The sequence below is a fragment of the Zingiber officinale genome, chromosome 10A (assembly GCF_018446385.1).
Source record: "Zingiber officinale cultivar Zhangliang chromosome 10A, Zo_v1.1, whole genome shotgun sequence".
NCBI lineage: Eukaryota > Viridiplantae > Streptophyta > Magnoliopsida > Zingiberales > Zingiberaceae > Zingiber > Zingiber officinale.
In genome coordinates this window covers 37,790,420-37,805,078 of record NC_056004.1, presented here as the reverse complement: position 1 = coordinate 37,805,078, position 14,659 = coordinate 37,790,420, and the positions used below count along the sequence as shown (strand labels likewise).

At 39.0% G+C, this 14,659-nt stretch overlaps 2 protein-coding genes across 5 annotated transcripts; one reads left to right on the top strand and one right to left on the bottom strand.

Moving 5' to 3' along the window:
• Window positions 1-1,974: 1,974 nt before the first annotated feature.
• On the top strand, window positions 1,975-4,343 carry LOC122026957 (GATA transcription factor 4-like). Its single transcript, XM_042585723.1, has 3 exons — window positions 1,975-2,094; window positions 2,754-3,022; window positions 3,127-4,343. Exons 2-3 carry the CDS (start codon window positions 2,765-2,767, stop codon window positions 3,988-3,990), a joined length of 1,122 nt encoding a protein of 373 aa, XP_042441657.1. The 5' UTR covers window positions 1,975-2,094; window positions 2,754-2,764; the 3' UTR covers window positions 3,991-4,343.
• On the bottom strand, window positions 4,126-10,637 carry LOC122026958. Of its 4 annotated transcripts, none has more exons than XM_042585725.1 (2): window positions 9,962-10,625; window positions 4,126-4,530 (listed from the first exon to the last, which is right to left on the bottom strand). In XM_042585725.1, the coding sequence occupies exons 1-2, from the start codon at window positions 10,440-10,442 to the stop codon at window positions 4,499-4,501; spliced, it is 513 nt and encodes a 170-aa protein (XP_042441659.1). In that variant the 5' UTR covers window positions 10,443-10,625; the 3' UTR covers window positions 4,126-4,498. The 4 variants fall into 4 exon arrangements, 3 of the variants coding, with proteins under 3 accessions (XP_042441659.1, XP_042441658.1, XP_042441660.1); XM_042585724.1 differs by lacking the exon at window positions 4,126-4,530 and adding an exon at window positions 4,538-4,700 and having other exon boundaries at window positions 9,962-10,626; XM_042585726.1 differs by lacking the exon at window positions 4,126-4,530 and adding an exon at window positions 4,723-4,885 and having other exon boundaries at window positions 9,962-10,364.
• Between the last annotated feature and the right edge of the window lie 4,022 nt (window positions 10,638-14,659).

Here is a 14,659-nt window from a genome sequence, read left to right as displayed (position 1 = left end):
CTTTTAGGCTATCGATTTATCTTGATAATTCCGATATTTAAATTTTCTTAATTTACCTTCCTTCTAAGAATAGTGGATTATTTGAGTGGCTACTGATGTTGTGGTTATTTTTTTTTTAGTGTAACGTGCAAATCTAGTAGCTTTGAAAGAATTATATATATTCTCATGAGTAAAAGTGTACATAAATTTAAATTTTTATAATTATCAATATTTTTAGATGAAAATATTTAATATAAGAGGGCCTTTGGTTTAAAAAATATATATATTTTCGCATATCTCTTTTTTAAAAAAATAAATATAAAAATTATTAGTCAAATAATATATATTTTTCTTAAAAAAATAAAAATAAAAAAATAACCAAATGAATGATGGACGAACAGGGAGCAACACGTGCGGGCTCTTCAGTAAATGTGTGCAAGTTTTGAATATTTCCGTGTGTTTGAAAATTGGGGAAACTACTCCCTCAACTGCTCATGGAAAGGGGCTCTCCACCCTCCTGCACCCGCCTGATAAGAGGCTACGACCTACGACGACGTGACGAAAGAGCTGTGGTTTCCGATTGTGATACAGCTACCCCGCAGTGGGCATCTCTGCTGGTAACCGATAAAGCGTCGCTCACCCTCTCCGCGATTCACCCAAACAAAATGAACGATCGCAAGATGGGTATAGACTTCTAATAACCGCATACAAAGGTCAAAGAATTATGCGAGCGGGGCACGGGTCCCATACTAATCCGACGTGGACCTTCGCCGTCCAAGATGGACGGCCGCGATGTGCGTTCTCAATTTTTGTCTCTATTCGACGAGATGTCCGCGGGTTTAACGGCAGCAAATTGGCCGAATCAATTAAAAACATAATAAAATATATATGATTTGATAATAAGAAAAAAAAAATTTAAAAAGTAAAAAAATGTGCGAAGGTGAGCTTGCAGCAACCTCGAAGACGACAAGCAAAGCGAGTGAGGGTGAGGTTGCAACCACATGATGGTGAGCGAGGTAGATCCACAACGTAATTAACTATCACTGTAAATCATCATCGTAATTAGCCTCCCTCTCTCAGCCAATTCGCTCAGCCTCGCTTTGGAGCCGCCCAAGTAAACCATTTTTAAATTAGGGTTGTACAAGTCGAGACAAAGCATGAATAATGAATTAATCATAAGAATTACCGAGGAAAGTTCTATTTCCCTAGCTACCAGATCGAGACAAGGGATATGATGACCCGGCAGTTTAAGTGCAGCATAAAAAATCAGGTGAGATGGGTCGTCACAGAATTTAAAGTAAATCTAAAGCAATCGTCGAGATGATCCATCCAAAAATAGTGAGATTGCAGATTAATCCAAATAAATATTGTCGTCCAAGACAATTTACCAGCACGCAATTCTCCGGCATAAAAAAGGTGCAGAAAACCAGCGGTCGGTCAGTGGAGACAGCCGCGCCAGTAGGCGTCACGTTCTAGATTCCCCGATCGCACCACAAGACGAGCATTCGTGTGATTTTTTTTTCCCATTTTATAAGAAAAAGATCTCACCGACACCTTATTTACTACATTTTTTCATCTTTTTCAAAAAAATAAATAAATAAATCCAGTTCACCATTGTTGCTTTGCTTGTCCGCGCGGCAAAGCTCCCGAATCATGAAGGGAAAATAAAGCATTTTAAAAAAAAAGAGTGGTAGCAGATTTATACCAATGCGTGTACTAATAAGAGAAGGCAGTCAAAAAAACGAGGCGGCGGTGGAGGAACGGTGCTGGACTTCCCGGGCTGCCTGGGCCCCGCCGGCGAGCAAGGTAGATAGGGGTGGTGAAGACAATGGGCGGTAGACAGCTAGCGATGAGAGAGAGGCAGCCCCACCTACCTATGGGGCATGCCCATGCTCACGTGTCGTTGTTGTGGACCCATCACCCTGCTTGCGTCCCCTTCCCCCCTCTCTCTCTCTCCATCTCTCCTTTTAATCTACTGGCCGTTACCCCCTTCCCTCTTTCTCGACATAGGAAGTCTCAGACTCTCACTCTCCTCGAGAGGAGTCGTCCCTGCTTCAGTAGCAGAGCTCATAGAGGAACTGAAGTTCTCCTTCTGCGCCGAAGCTTCTCGACCTGGTGAGGACATGCATAGGCCTTCAGCACTTCGACTGTCTTTCTTCCTGACCATTGAGTCGTTGATCCTTAGCAAATATATTCATCTTTACATGGGAGTATTAGTCATCAACGTTTGAACGAGTCTAGGAGTTTTTTTTTCCCCTTTTCACCGGCGGATGCCGTTTCTCCATGCACAATAGTATTTGTTCGATTAAGGAAGCAGTTTTATCCACCGGGTATAATTCTAATTCTTCCAGAATTTGACAGCTAAAATCTCCGTGGGAACCTTTATTTTAATTCGGTCAAATTAATGGCCGCCTACGCTGCTCTCTTCGTTAATTATTTTTATGATTTCGAAAGGGGAAAGAAACGAGTGGCGTTGCGTATAATAGTAACTCCACCATTTCTTCGTCGGGACGTCAATTGGCAAATGACGCGTCAAAGCCAATCAATGGCGGCCTCCCCGACACGTAGACCGCCTCCAGATACCGTATAAACCTATGGTTTCCTTGTAAACCTCCCTCCTTGCTTTCTTCCTGCTTCCGTGCGAGAGATCGTGTCGTGTGCAATTAATTCCATGCATGCATTTTGCTCCTTCCCATCAGGTTTGCCCGATCGTTTGATTAATGGCGTCGTTTGTTTTTGATCCAAGATCGTGTTCGTGATGGTGCGCTGTGCAGAGAGGGAGGCGATGGAGGATGGCGTGGGCGACCTGTTCGACCACATCGAGGATTTGCTCGACTTCCCCGCCGACGACGAAGTGGTCGGGATGGTGGAACCCTGCGGCGACTGGAGCGGCCCGCTTATGATCCCTCCGCTTCCGGAGTCCCTCGTAAACGAGCTTTTAGGCGGCCACGGCGGCGGCAAGGATTCGCTTGAAGGTTTCATTGACCAAAACCAGAAGTCTGTGGACGAAAAAAATAGCACGGAGGAAGACAAGCAGAGCCCAGTAAGTTTTTCTTCGACTCCACTAAAGAACTTACGATTTTTTTTTGTATCGGCAATTGCAAATTAATATAGGAATAGAAGATGTGATGTTCGTTGAATTGGCAGTGCGACGAGCTTGACATTGTACAACTGGAATGGATGTCCAAATTCCTCGAAGACTCTGACTCCTTCTCGCTCGGCCTCCCGAGCGGCAGCGATGCCATCGACAAAAGCACCGTCGACAGCGGCGACAGCCACGGACCCAAAGTCGATGAGCTATGTTTCTTTCGTACCTCGAGTCCTGTCTCCGTGCTCGAGGCGATCAGTAACGCCGCCGGAGGTGAAGGCAGCAGCAACTCCTCGTCATCTTTCTCTTCCTCGACCTCGGAATCGTATTTTATCAAAAGTACTAAGGAAGCGAGAGCGCCACCACTTTCACCGAGGCCACCGGAGCAGCCCGCTGCTCCATTCGTCCCCGCCCGCGCGCGCAGCAAACGGGCTCGTCCTACCGCCTTCTCGCCTCGCCCCCACGCCATCCCCTGCATTCTGGTACCTGTCCCTGTTCAGGTTTCTCCCTGCGCTGCTACTTCAGATCCAGAGAGTTTAGGCGAGTCGTTCCCCGCTCCACCACTTATGAAAAAGAAGCAAAAGAAGAAGATCCCGGCCTCCAACAGCGACAGGACGGACTCCCCGCCGCCGGTGCGAAAATGCACGCACTGCGAAATCCAGAAGACACCGCAGTGGCGGGCCGGGCCGTTGGGGCCTAAGACGCTATGCAACGCCTGCGGCGTCCGGTACAAGTCCGGGCGTCTCTTCCCAGAGTACCGCCCCGCCGCCAGCCCCACCTTCGTCCCCTCCATCCACTCCAACTCGCATAAGAAGGTGATCGAGATGCGCATTACGGCCACCCATAAAGCTGCCAGCGCCGGCACCACCGTCCGCTCCTCCGACAGCTGCGATCTCCTTGCGTACATTCGCCAGAGGGAGTGAACCATGTAGCAATTCCCATGATGGTGATGATCAACAAGCATCGTTAGCTGCAGAACTTAGCATGGACAATTTCTTCTTGTTTTATGCCAGAAACTTTCCAGCTTCTGATTTCATTTTTTTTCATAATTATTTTTCTTGTATTCCCCTCAAAATTTTGTACAGAGGCAGTGAGTGCTCACAATTAGTTAGTGGCTAGGAGGAGAATGCAACCGAGCAAAATATCATATATTAGTTTCTTAGTGTTTAGCTAGGAGCAAGGAATGAAAGGAGGGGAAAGAAATTCTTGTAGCTGGATTATTGTAGCTTGATGTATTGAATTCTTTTTGCAGTTATGCGTTTGATAATTATCTAAACCCTTTTGCTGTTTTGCATGGGCATGAGATACAAGTCCTGAACATTTGAGTCAGTAGTGATTGTTGAGATGACAGGGTACCTGTTTCACTCTAATGGCCTCTTTCACCTAACAGTGGTCTGTCATTGGAATGCTCCAAAGCTTGCATCTACATCATCAGACCCACTGGGATTTGTTGGCTTCCACAACTGCATGAAGAATCTAATCATTGATGAGGAGCAATAGGGCAAACATCCTATAACTGCGCTCGCTGTTCACTGCTTTTGTACCATCTACCAGCACATTAATCAGCCACCAACTTATAATAATGTTAGGCCATTTGAATGATTGCTTCTTCTTTTTTTCCCGTTTAGCATATCTGAATTCAGAATATAGATCTTATTTTTTCTCAAAAATTTGACACTAAACTTCGCTGTTAAAAGGAAGAAACCTTCTCATCATTTTCTTTACATAATTCTAATCTGTGGTCCTCCATTAAGTTCTCCAAATGTTGAGAAAATTAATTTTATATATTCTTAGTCTTGCACTCAATAAGTATCTAATCTGCATTTCAAAGATGAGCAACAACAAAATTAAGATTTAACTTTGCAACTTTAAATGAAAATCTTTCTAATCGAGTTCATTTACTGACCAAACAGTTATCTGTATTTTAGTATCTCACTTCAGACACTTTCATTATTAACATGATGACATAATAGCGTACTAACAGAATCCAGTAGATTACTCACAGTGGTATACTACTGTCAACTTTTAATGGTAAATCAATATCTACAATTACACACAATACAATGGGTTAATGATGAATAGGGATAAATATGTTCTAGACATGTTACACCAACAAATACATACGAGAAATCATGTTTTGGGCCAAACAATTTTTTTTTCAAAATAATACACCTACAAAGATTTACTTGCACGCACACTTGGTTAGTACCCTTAAAAAAAGCATCTAACATAGTTCGTATGACAATTTTTAGAACCATCATAAATCGTGACCTCTGTTGTGATGGACTTTATTTTTGGAAGATATATGTCTACATAGGCCAGTACAATTAGTTCATTAGTTCATGCAAGGATATTATTATCAATAGCCCAGCATCAATTGCCAAAATTTATCTCCGTGGAGGGTCAAGTCGCCGAAATGACAGAATGAATCGTGACTCTAAGTGAAAATCATTGGGAAAAGGAACACATCCTCGAATGCACACTATAGATTAGATCTTCTATCATGCATTTTTAGGACAATTTTCAACCGTTGAAATTTGAGTACTGTATCTGCAATAATTGTTTTGTAGGTTGTCATAGAGACTCTTAAAGCACAATAGTAGCTAACAAAAAGTGAAATGGTGGTCCCATCATTTATGTGTCTATCTAGATGAATTTTCTAGATGAAAATTCTAGATGAGTATCACAACTCTTAGGTAGAGAAATGATATTCATCTAGAATTTTCATCTAGAAAATTCATCTAGATAGACACATAAATGATGGGCCCACAAAAAGTGAAATGGTGGTCCCATCATTTATGTGTCTATCTAGATGAATTTTCTAGATGAAAATTCTAGATGAGTATCACAACTCAATTAGGTATGTTGTACACATGGCAACCTTTCAATACTTTAAGATCATTGTAGATACTATCAAAATTAAGACGTTATTATATTTTTGGTAATTGTTATAACCTTATTGAGGAAATTTTTAGAGTATTATAATTAAAATGTTTCTATTTTTAGTTAATTTTTAATTAATTAGCAATTATGAGACTAATTTAATGAAATTTAATGTTTTCTTAAAGAGAAAATTATCTATTTTTTCTCAACTTAGTATTATTATAAGTAAACTATCTCCTATCTCTCATTATGAAATTATTTGTCAACATGGCGGAAATAGGGAAACTATTTTCAAATTTGACATAGGCTCTTTTTCATCTCCATTTTGCTGTGCATATACACTCCAATCTTAATATCCAATTTCTTATTTACAAAAACAACCCAACAATACTCTAACATGGTATCAGAGCTTACTTGATTTCTTTTTCCTCAAGCCAAGGATGATCCCTCTTGAGTTTTTTCTACTCTACTACTATATGTCCTTTTAGTGTTATGAGATACTATCATTGGTGAGACCACGTTGCTCGATCCAATCAGTCATTCATGACCTTCACCATCTTCACCTCCTCTACCGACGTCTCGTCATCCAAATCACAATGGAGAGTAAATCATTACCTTAGATTGTCAGCCTAAGTTTTGTCATTTTCTATTAAAGGGCCAACCATTTCATTATAAAGAAATAAATTTAGATTATATATAAATATATTTTTCTACCATTTTCTCTTTTCAACTGTGGCTCTTTAGTCTTCATCTTTTTAAAGAGATTGTTCAAAAATATTCAAAGCATTTTGATCGGACTTTCATTCTGTCAACCTTATCAACATTATGTAAATATTATAGTAGGAAAGGACAAATTATTTACAGAGTTAGCAAAAAAACAAGAAATCTCTGAACCTTGACTCTATTTGTTGCAATAACATTAGAGTGAGTTCAGTATGGTATATCGGTACCGAATCTTATATCAAAAACTTCGGTATACAGAAAAAGCATACCCATAACGTATATTAATATCGTATACCGCATCAAAAACTTTAGTATATAGAAAAATCATACCGATACCATACCGAAATTTTAGTATATCAAAACTTCAATATACCAATTTTTGGTATGGTATAAATTCAATATTGTTTACACTCAAATTCCTATATCCGCATAGTATATCAAAATCGAATACTGAAATATTGCATACCGATAGGGATGTAAATGAACCAAACGGTTCGCGAGTTATTCGGAGCTCGATTCGGTAAAAATCTCTTTCGAGTTTGTTCGTTTAACTTATCGAGCCGAGCTCGAGCTTAAGGATATTCGGCTCGTGAGCTCACGAACATGTTCGTTTATAGGCTCGCGAGCTTAGGCTTATGCTTGACTCGTTTAAAGGGCTCGAGCTCGGCTCGTTTAAAGGGCTCGAGCTCGGCTCGTTTAAAAGGCTCGAGAACATGTTCGTTTATAGGCTCGTAAACTCGGACTCAAGTTTGGCTCGTTTAAAGGGCTCGAGAACATGTTCGTTTATAAGCTCCTAAACTCGGGCTCGAGCTGGGCTCGATTAAAGGGCTCGCGAACATGTTCAATGGTGTGTTGAGTTTGGAAGTTTAATGTAATAGTTTGGGATGTTCAATGATGTGTTGAGTTTATATTATTTTAGTTGTTAGGTTTGTTGAATATTTATTCAAATGAGTTTTCGAGCTCGCTTAACAAGCCAGCAAAACGAGCCTTAAAATGAGCCCAAAAACGAACTCTAAAACGAGCCCGAAAACAAGCTTGAGCTTGCTTAACGAGTTAGGCTCATTAACTATGATAATCGAGCTAATAACGAGCCAAGCTCGAACTGTTCACAAGCTTAGTAATTCCAAAACGAGCCGAGCTTGAGCGTTGTGATAAAAGTTCGATTCGAGCTCGAGCCAAGCTCGAGCCCGAATATAACTTAAACGAGCCAAGCTCGAGCTTAATACTGTTCGGCTTGGTTCAGCTCGTTTACATCCCTACATATCGAATAATATTGCATACCAAGACTGTACCGAAAATTTTTGGTATAGGATAATATCGTATTGAAATTTTTGAAATACCGAATTTTCGATATAATTCAGTATATTTCGATACGGTATGTGCGATATATCAAAATTTTTGATATTTTTCCCATTCCTAAATCATATGGCATCCAATCTATCCTATTTTTCACTCAAATTATCTTTAATTGATCTCAACCCTATTCAAAATTTTGATGATACTCTTATGCTATCCTGCATATTGATTCACTTAAAACTCCATAATTATCAATTAATGATACTTATCTTGTTCCTAAATTCTCTATGAATTCAATTTTTATAGGACAATTATGTGACCTTGGATTTGATGTGATTTTTTTTCACATCCTGCTCTTATTGTGTATGATTAATTGACTAAGCAAATCTATCCTATTTTTCATTTAAATTATCTTAAATTGATATCGACCCTATTCAAAATGTTGACGATACTCTTATGCTATCCTGCATATTGATTCACTTAAAACTCGACAATTATCAATTAATGATACTTATCTTGTTCCTAAATTCTCTATGAATTCAATTTTTATAGGACAATTATGTGACCTTGGATTTAATGTAATTGTTTTTCACATCCTGCTGTTATTGTGTATGATTAATTGACTAAGCAAAATGTTAAAAAAAAAAAACAAACTCTAGTCATATTTAAGTTGAAATCACTGTATCTACCTCTAATAAATACTTGAAACAAGTTCTTTTCCGATGAATATTTAATTTAACACTACTATCTTGATCGTGTCGCTAAATAACAAATGTGATATTTGTTCTCTAATGGTAAACTCAAAATTGCAACGTATTCTTACTTTATTTGCATTTCTTGTCAACTACTTTACCTTTTAATAATAGCAATTTCTTCTAGTGGGATGACAAACTTGAAAATATTAGTCACTTGGATAGGCCTCCATGAGCACTTCCCGATTTACCCTAGTAACCAGTGGAAACTTCCATTGAGCCTGGCCGATCATCTCTTGGATTAGTCGGTTTGAAGAGTTAGATACCTAGATTAAAAAAATAATAATAATTTCATTACTTCTAACTCTCTGAAATCATATAGGGCTATAAACAAGCCCAGCTAGCCAAATTTTGTATTATTTAAAATTGTTTGATAAGGTAATCAAATCAAGGTTAAAATGAACCAAGTCATTGAAATAATTATTTAAGTTTAAATTGGTCTTTGTTTTATAACTCGAGTTTGATTTAAGTTGGACTCGAGCCTAGTTAGTTTTAATATTATAAAGCTCTTAATTCAAACTTTGTTTGGTTCTCTGAAACTTTTATATTTTAAAGTTTTTTTAGTTGGTTAGTGACCTTATTACAAACTTTTTTTTTCATTTGACAGCTTCTTTATTTATCATATTGATAAGAACTTTATTGATCAACATAGTTCACGAACATTATTCACAAATAGTTATAAATGTTAACAAACTCAACATATATATATATATATATATATATATTCAAGCATGTTCATTTAGTTTAACAAGATGTTCAACCTTATTTATTTAGTTGACCTTGTATATATTGAATGAAAACAAATAAACTCTTATCAAACTGAACATCAAATTTTCTAATGAACATTTAATTCATTTACAACCCTAATCTTATACATTCTAATATTTAGGAACCTTCACCAAATTAGCTCAAAGATCTATCTAGGCACTCTCACAAAGCTACATTAAATTATCCTCATCAATATCCCATGATAATAATGGTACAGGAGAGTAACAAACACCCTCACACCTTATGCATCAGTTATAGAACAAGCATTTGATAGGGGAGCTAGGCTATCCAGAGAAACTATTAGCAGTGATCTAAATAATAATAACACCAACAACAACAATTGAATTAGTACGCCACCAGCATAATACGCTGGAAGAAAATCACACTCCTAACTATGATTTCATTTATGAACGATTTCAATAGTTCCAGTATAGCAATTAAGAACAAGGCCAAACGGGTGCCAAACTCTTACTTGTTGAAGCGATCGAGAAACCCATCCACGACGGCAGCATCAGCTTCGGCTGGCGAAGTGTATGTCTCCTCAGAATCTTCTGATCCAGGGCCCAAGCCCAATGGATTGAGCTTCTCCCTCGCCCGAAAGGGGCGGTAAAGGAAGAGATCGTATAAGAACCTCCCCTGAGGACTGAGCAGAGCGGCGTGCCGCGGCGGAGGGTAGAGGAAGCTGAGATTCGTCGTCGCGCGATAGGCAACAGCGAGGCGGCGGACATCGGAGGACCTGGAGGGAGGAACTTGAGGGTGTCCGCGATGTCTATTATTATGGGCTCACAAAATGGGCCGGGCCGTATGGAAAAGTCTGCATATTGCATCCGCCAAACCTCAACTGCACCCATACTCCCACGCTTGTCAATTTTAATATAATAAATATAAAAAAGGTTAATTCTTATAAGAAAAAACGGAGGTTGATGAGTAAAATGAGAATGGAGAAAAGGCATCCTCTGGTACTATCAACGCACTCGTCGATGCCTCACTTTTTTCTCCTTGACTTTGTTTCCTTTTCTCTTTCGCTCCGCAGCGCTTTTTCCCCTTTTCTTTTGTCCTTTACAGGCGCAGGTCACAGGCACAATTATTGACTCAATCAGGACGCCCACCTTCCGGTTCGACCGGATCCCGCCGGTTTAGCGGCGGGGTTATGTCACGTCACGTCCCCATCTCCATCCAGGTCTCGACCCTGGTATTGCGTAGCCGTTTTCTACCCATCTCGTTAGGCGGGACACGCGTAGCGACGTGCCATCGAGTACCTTTCTTGATGAGTACTCCGAACGCTTCCTCTTTATTTTTTTCAATCTGGACACTACAATCTAACTCGCCAAACCACCCTGGCCACAACTGCCCGATTGTATTCCATGTCGAGGTGGCTACCAACTGCGAAGAGGGTGCGAGGGCTGGTTAGATCTGAAAGGAGGTCATCCCCTTATCGGTTCTGAGTCAGCTTTCCCACCCGTAAGTTTTGTACTCACTGCGGTACCCGGGTGAGGAGAAGCAGACGGTGTTTTGGGTGCGTTAGAGCGACGCGTTGGTGGGAAACAAGAAAAGGCAAGTGTCGGGGGGCTGCGTTTGGTCAATGAACCAATAAACGAGTGGGGCCCAGCGTACGAACGTGAGCTTGCATGGATCTTCCGTACGCTGAAATAGTATTATTATTTTTGGTGGAATCCTAAACTGGCTCGTTATTTAATGCAGTGTTCCGAACTGGAACATTGCGGATGAACGGTCGAGATTAGATCGATCGGACCATGATTAAATCAACCGGAACAATTGTTCTCCGCTAGATTTCATTGCTTCGATCATTCCATTAGAGTCTGAAGAGAAACAGTGCCTTGAATTTTGTTTTTTTTTTAATTAAATTAATATGTTGGTCCTTAGATAATCATAATCTTCATCTTGATATTAATGTAGATAAATTTCAGAAAATTCAAACTTGTAATCACGTGGACTAAAGTTCAACTTATTAATATTTGCAATTGTGAAAAATCATAATAAATAGAAATAATTAGTCAATGATTTACTAAATTATAATAAATATTTTTAAAAGAAATAATTTCGTTTTTTGAAAAGAAAAAAACATAGGTCATCTTTTCACCCACTCACAAGTTCTTTATATTATCAATATTTATTTTTATCTTTCTTATTTTTTCTTTTTTTTTTTTTATCTTTTCTTTTCTTACTCTCAACTCTCAACTCTCGATTTAGCTACATTGTTTGAGTAAGTAATCAATTTAAGTACATTGATTGAAATTTGTTAAGTAGGACAGTTAGATTGGGCAAATTGTGTGGGTCAATTTTTATTTTCATCAAGTTAAACAAGTTGGATGATTTGATTATATGACGATTCGATTGAGTAACATGAGTTATAGTTGATTCTTCTGAGCTAGGTAATATAGATCTAGCATAGCATTATATTGAGCTAGTAAGAGTGGGTTGATCCAATCAAGTTAACCTTATTAGGCTAAATTATGGTATCAACTTAGCCTTGTGAAGAGAAGAAAAAATATATATATTTATATGCGGATTAAAAGTTAAAAAATAAATAAATATATTGAAAATACATCGGACTTGTAGATATGATCGATGTGATCAACTAGAACATTAATTTAGATCTCACATTCTAGTAACAAAAGGAAAAGTCATATTTACTTTTATACAAGAAAAAAAAATTCATTTGAAGAACTTACCTATCTTATTTTTGGTGAAGGGTCCCATTGGGCCATTAGATTTAGGCTAGATCTACTTTGTCCTTTAAGTTGTTGGGGTTGAATTATATTTAGATGTCTCAATAATAATGAAAGACACCTTTGTACTAATTTTGATAATTTAAATAATTATGTACAATATTAAAAGAATTTATTTGATTTAGTAATTAATAAATCAGTATTAATTATCTTTGTCAATGTGTTTGAATTTAAATTTGTATAATAATATTGATCCTACACATTGGCAAATGACTCTAATATTGACTGAGCAAAGACTCCTATCTAGAAAAAAAAAATGATTTCAAACAATCTTACGTATCAAAAGGAACGTCTGCAACCGGGTCAACGAGGGATCCCAGTGTAAGCACTCCGACGTTCAAGTCAATGATTTAGTCAAATGCAATGAATAGTAGAGCTAATAGTAGGACAAACAGTGACTATGAGTGCATAAAATTGTGTAGCATCACATACCTACGCCTGTAGATGGAGATCCCTTTTATAGTGTTAATGTTTGCTTATGCATGAATCTCAAAATATTTTCAAAAATAGGCATATCATAAAGATGCTCTAACACCTTTTTCCAAAATGAACCTGCAATCTCTACATTTGGCAGGATGGAAGTTTCTAGTACATTTTGCATATGGAATATTTTATAGCATTCATGGCACAAAATGCCAAAAAGAAATGTAATGTCGTTAGGTTGAGTGGTCCTTAATATGCTTAGCTAGCAAACTGATCAAGTCACACATATGGTCCAATCGGCTATCACTTACGTGAGTAACCATGTAAAATACTGGAAAAAAAAATGGTAAATAATGATAAGAAATTTTTTTGAAATTTTCGAGAATTTTTCGGAGACTGTATGGACGAGTTTATGGGGATAAAACTGGGCCCCGAGAAAGCCTGTTTAGGCTACCCAATTAAGCGAAGAAAAGTTGAATTTATTTATTCATTTTCTTTTTATTTTCTTTGTTTTTGCCAAACTCTTCCTTTTTCCCCCGCGCGCCCGACGCTGCCGAATCTGTACCCTAACTGGCGCCGCTCGACGGTTTCTTCCCCCACCAACATACAAAAACTCGAGCCCAACACATCTTCTCCTAACTGTGCCCTAAATCTACCCTTCTTCTACTCTTCCAATCCGGAAGCAAGCCGAAGATGTTTGCCACCAGCCGCTTCCTCTGTGCTCATGCCCTAGCAAGCCACCGACCACTACAACCGACGTCGATTCTCTCTACCTAGCACTATCGTCGGCCACCAGGTCCGACCCAGCGCCACTCTCGCCTGTGCCCTAGCGCCAGCAGCCAATTTCACCCCCGCCCTAGCACTGTCGCCGGATCCTTGATCACCTCCGACCAGTGGAGAGGAAGAAGTGGGAAAGATTCTAGCAGGGAGATTGTGCTCTGTGGGGTGTTCTTGGTCTGGACCATCTTGTTCCAACGTCAACAATGGCTAGGTAGTGAGGTAAGGAGTAGAGAATTGTATTCTGGTTATAGATTATGTGTTGTTTGGACTATTGTGATGATAGATTTGATTTAGGTATGCAGTAATCCATTTATACTAGTGGATTTCCTGATTAGCGATCCATACTCTAGGTTAACTTGAGGTATTTGTTTTGGAACGACAACAGGTGCCCCCGGCAGCAGCTGTGATTTTTCGGCCACAATTTCCAACAACATCCCTGGCTGTGATTTGAGGTAAGGCGTAAGGATTTGAAATATTTTGTAGGTGATTGCTAGTTATGTTAGCAAGAAGTGTTAATTTTAGGTAGGGTGAATGATCATGTTGATTAGGGTTCCCTTTAGCTATTTTGTTTACAATAAAACTTAGCTAAACCACACGATTTATTACAGGATTCGAATTCAGGACGAGCACTTCGACATAGAGGTTGATTAGCTAGATCTATATTGGAGGCGGGTACTTTGACTTTATGTCATTTGATATGCATAGTAGTGTTTTTAACAAATAGCAATAATTATGTTTCTTATCTGTTTCGATTGGTCACTACCCGATCTGCTACATGCTTATTTTTTTTATTTGTTATGCACTTCATGTTAGTACCTACCTGATTATACATGCCTATAGGGTAGTGACACAACCATATTTTTATTATATTCAAGACCTAGGTTTTGATACCTTATCTGGCCTGTGTACCTAGACCATTGATTAGGTCAATTTGTTCTAGGGTACACATTATATATATGGATAGGTTCAGGATATTTTCTATGTTTAGTGTCATGCACCATCTCGCATGATTGCATGTTGTGCGATAGTCGGCTCCATTATTGTTGAGCACATCGCCAGTTACATGGATCTGCACATACAACCACTCATGAGTTAGTGATTTTTATCAGGCAGAGTGTGTTGTAGCAGGTGCTCTGTAGGTGCTCCGTTGGTCCACTCATGGGTAGCGTGACGCAGCATGGTAGCACGTCAGGGATCCCTCCTCTGGACTGGCTCAA

Bases quoted from the DNA above. Each gene is read 5' to 3' on its own strand.
- LOC122026957 (XM_042585723.1), top strand. From the start codon at position 2,765: ATGGAGGATGGCGTGGGCGACCTGTTCGACCACATCGAGGATTTGCTC. The intron at 3,023-3,126 runs GTAAGTTTTTCT...TTGAATTGGCAG, and splicing joins AGGAAGACAAGCAGAGCCCA to TGCGACGAGCTTGACATTGT.
- LOC122026958 (XM_042585724.1), bottom strand. From the start codon at position 10,442: ATGCCTTTTCTCCATTCTCATTTTACTCATCAACCTCCGTTTTTTCTT. The intron at 4,701-9,961 runs GTAAGAGTTTGG...TTCTGAATTCAG, and splicing joins TTTCTCGATCGCTTCAACAA to ATATGCTAAACGGGAAAAAA.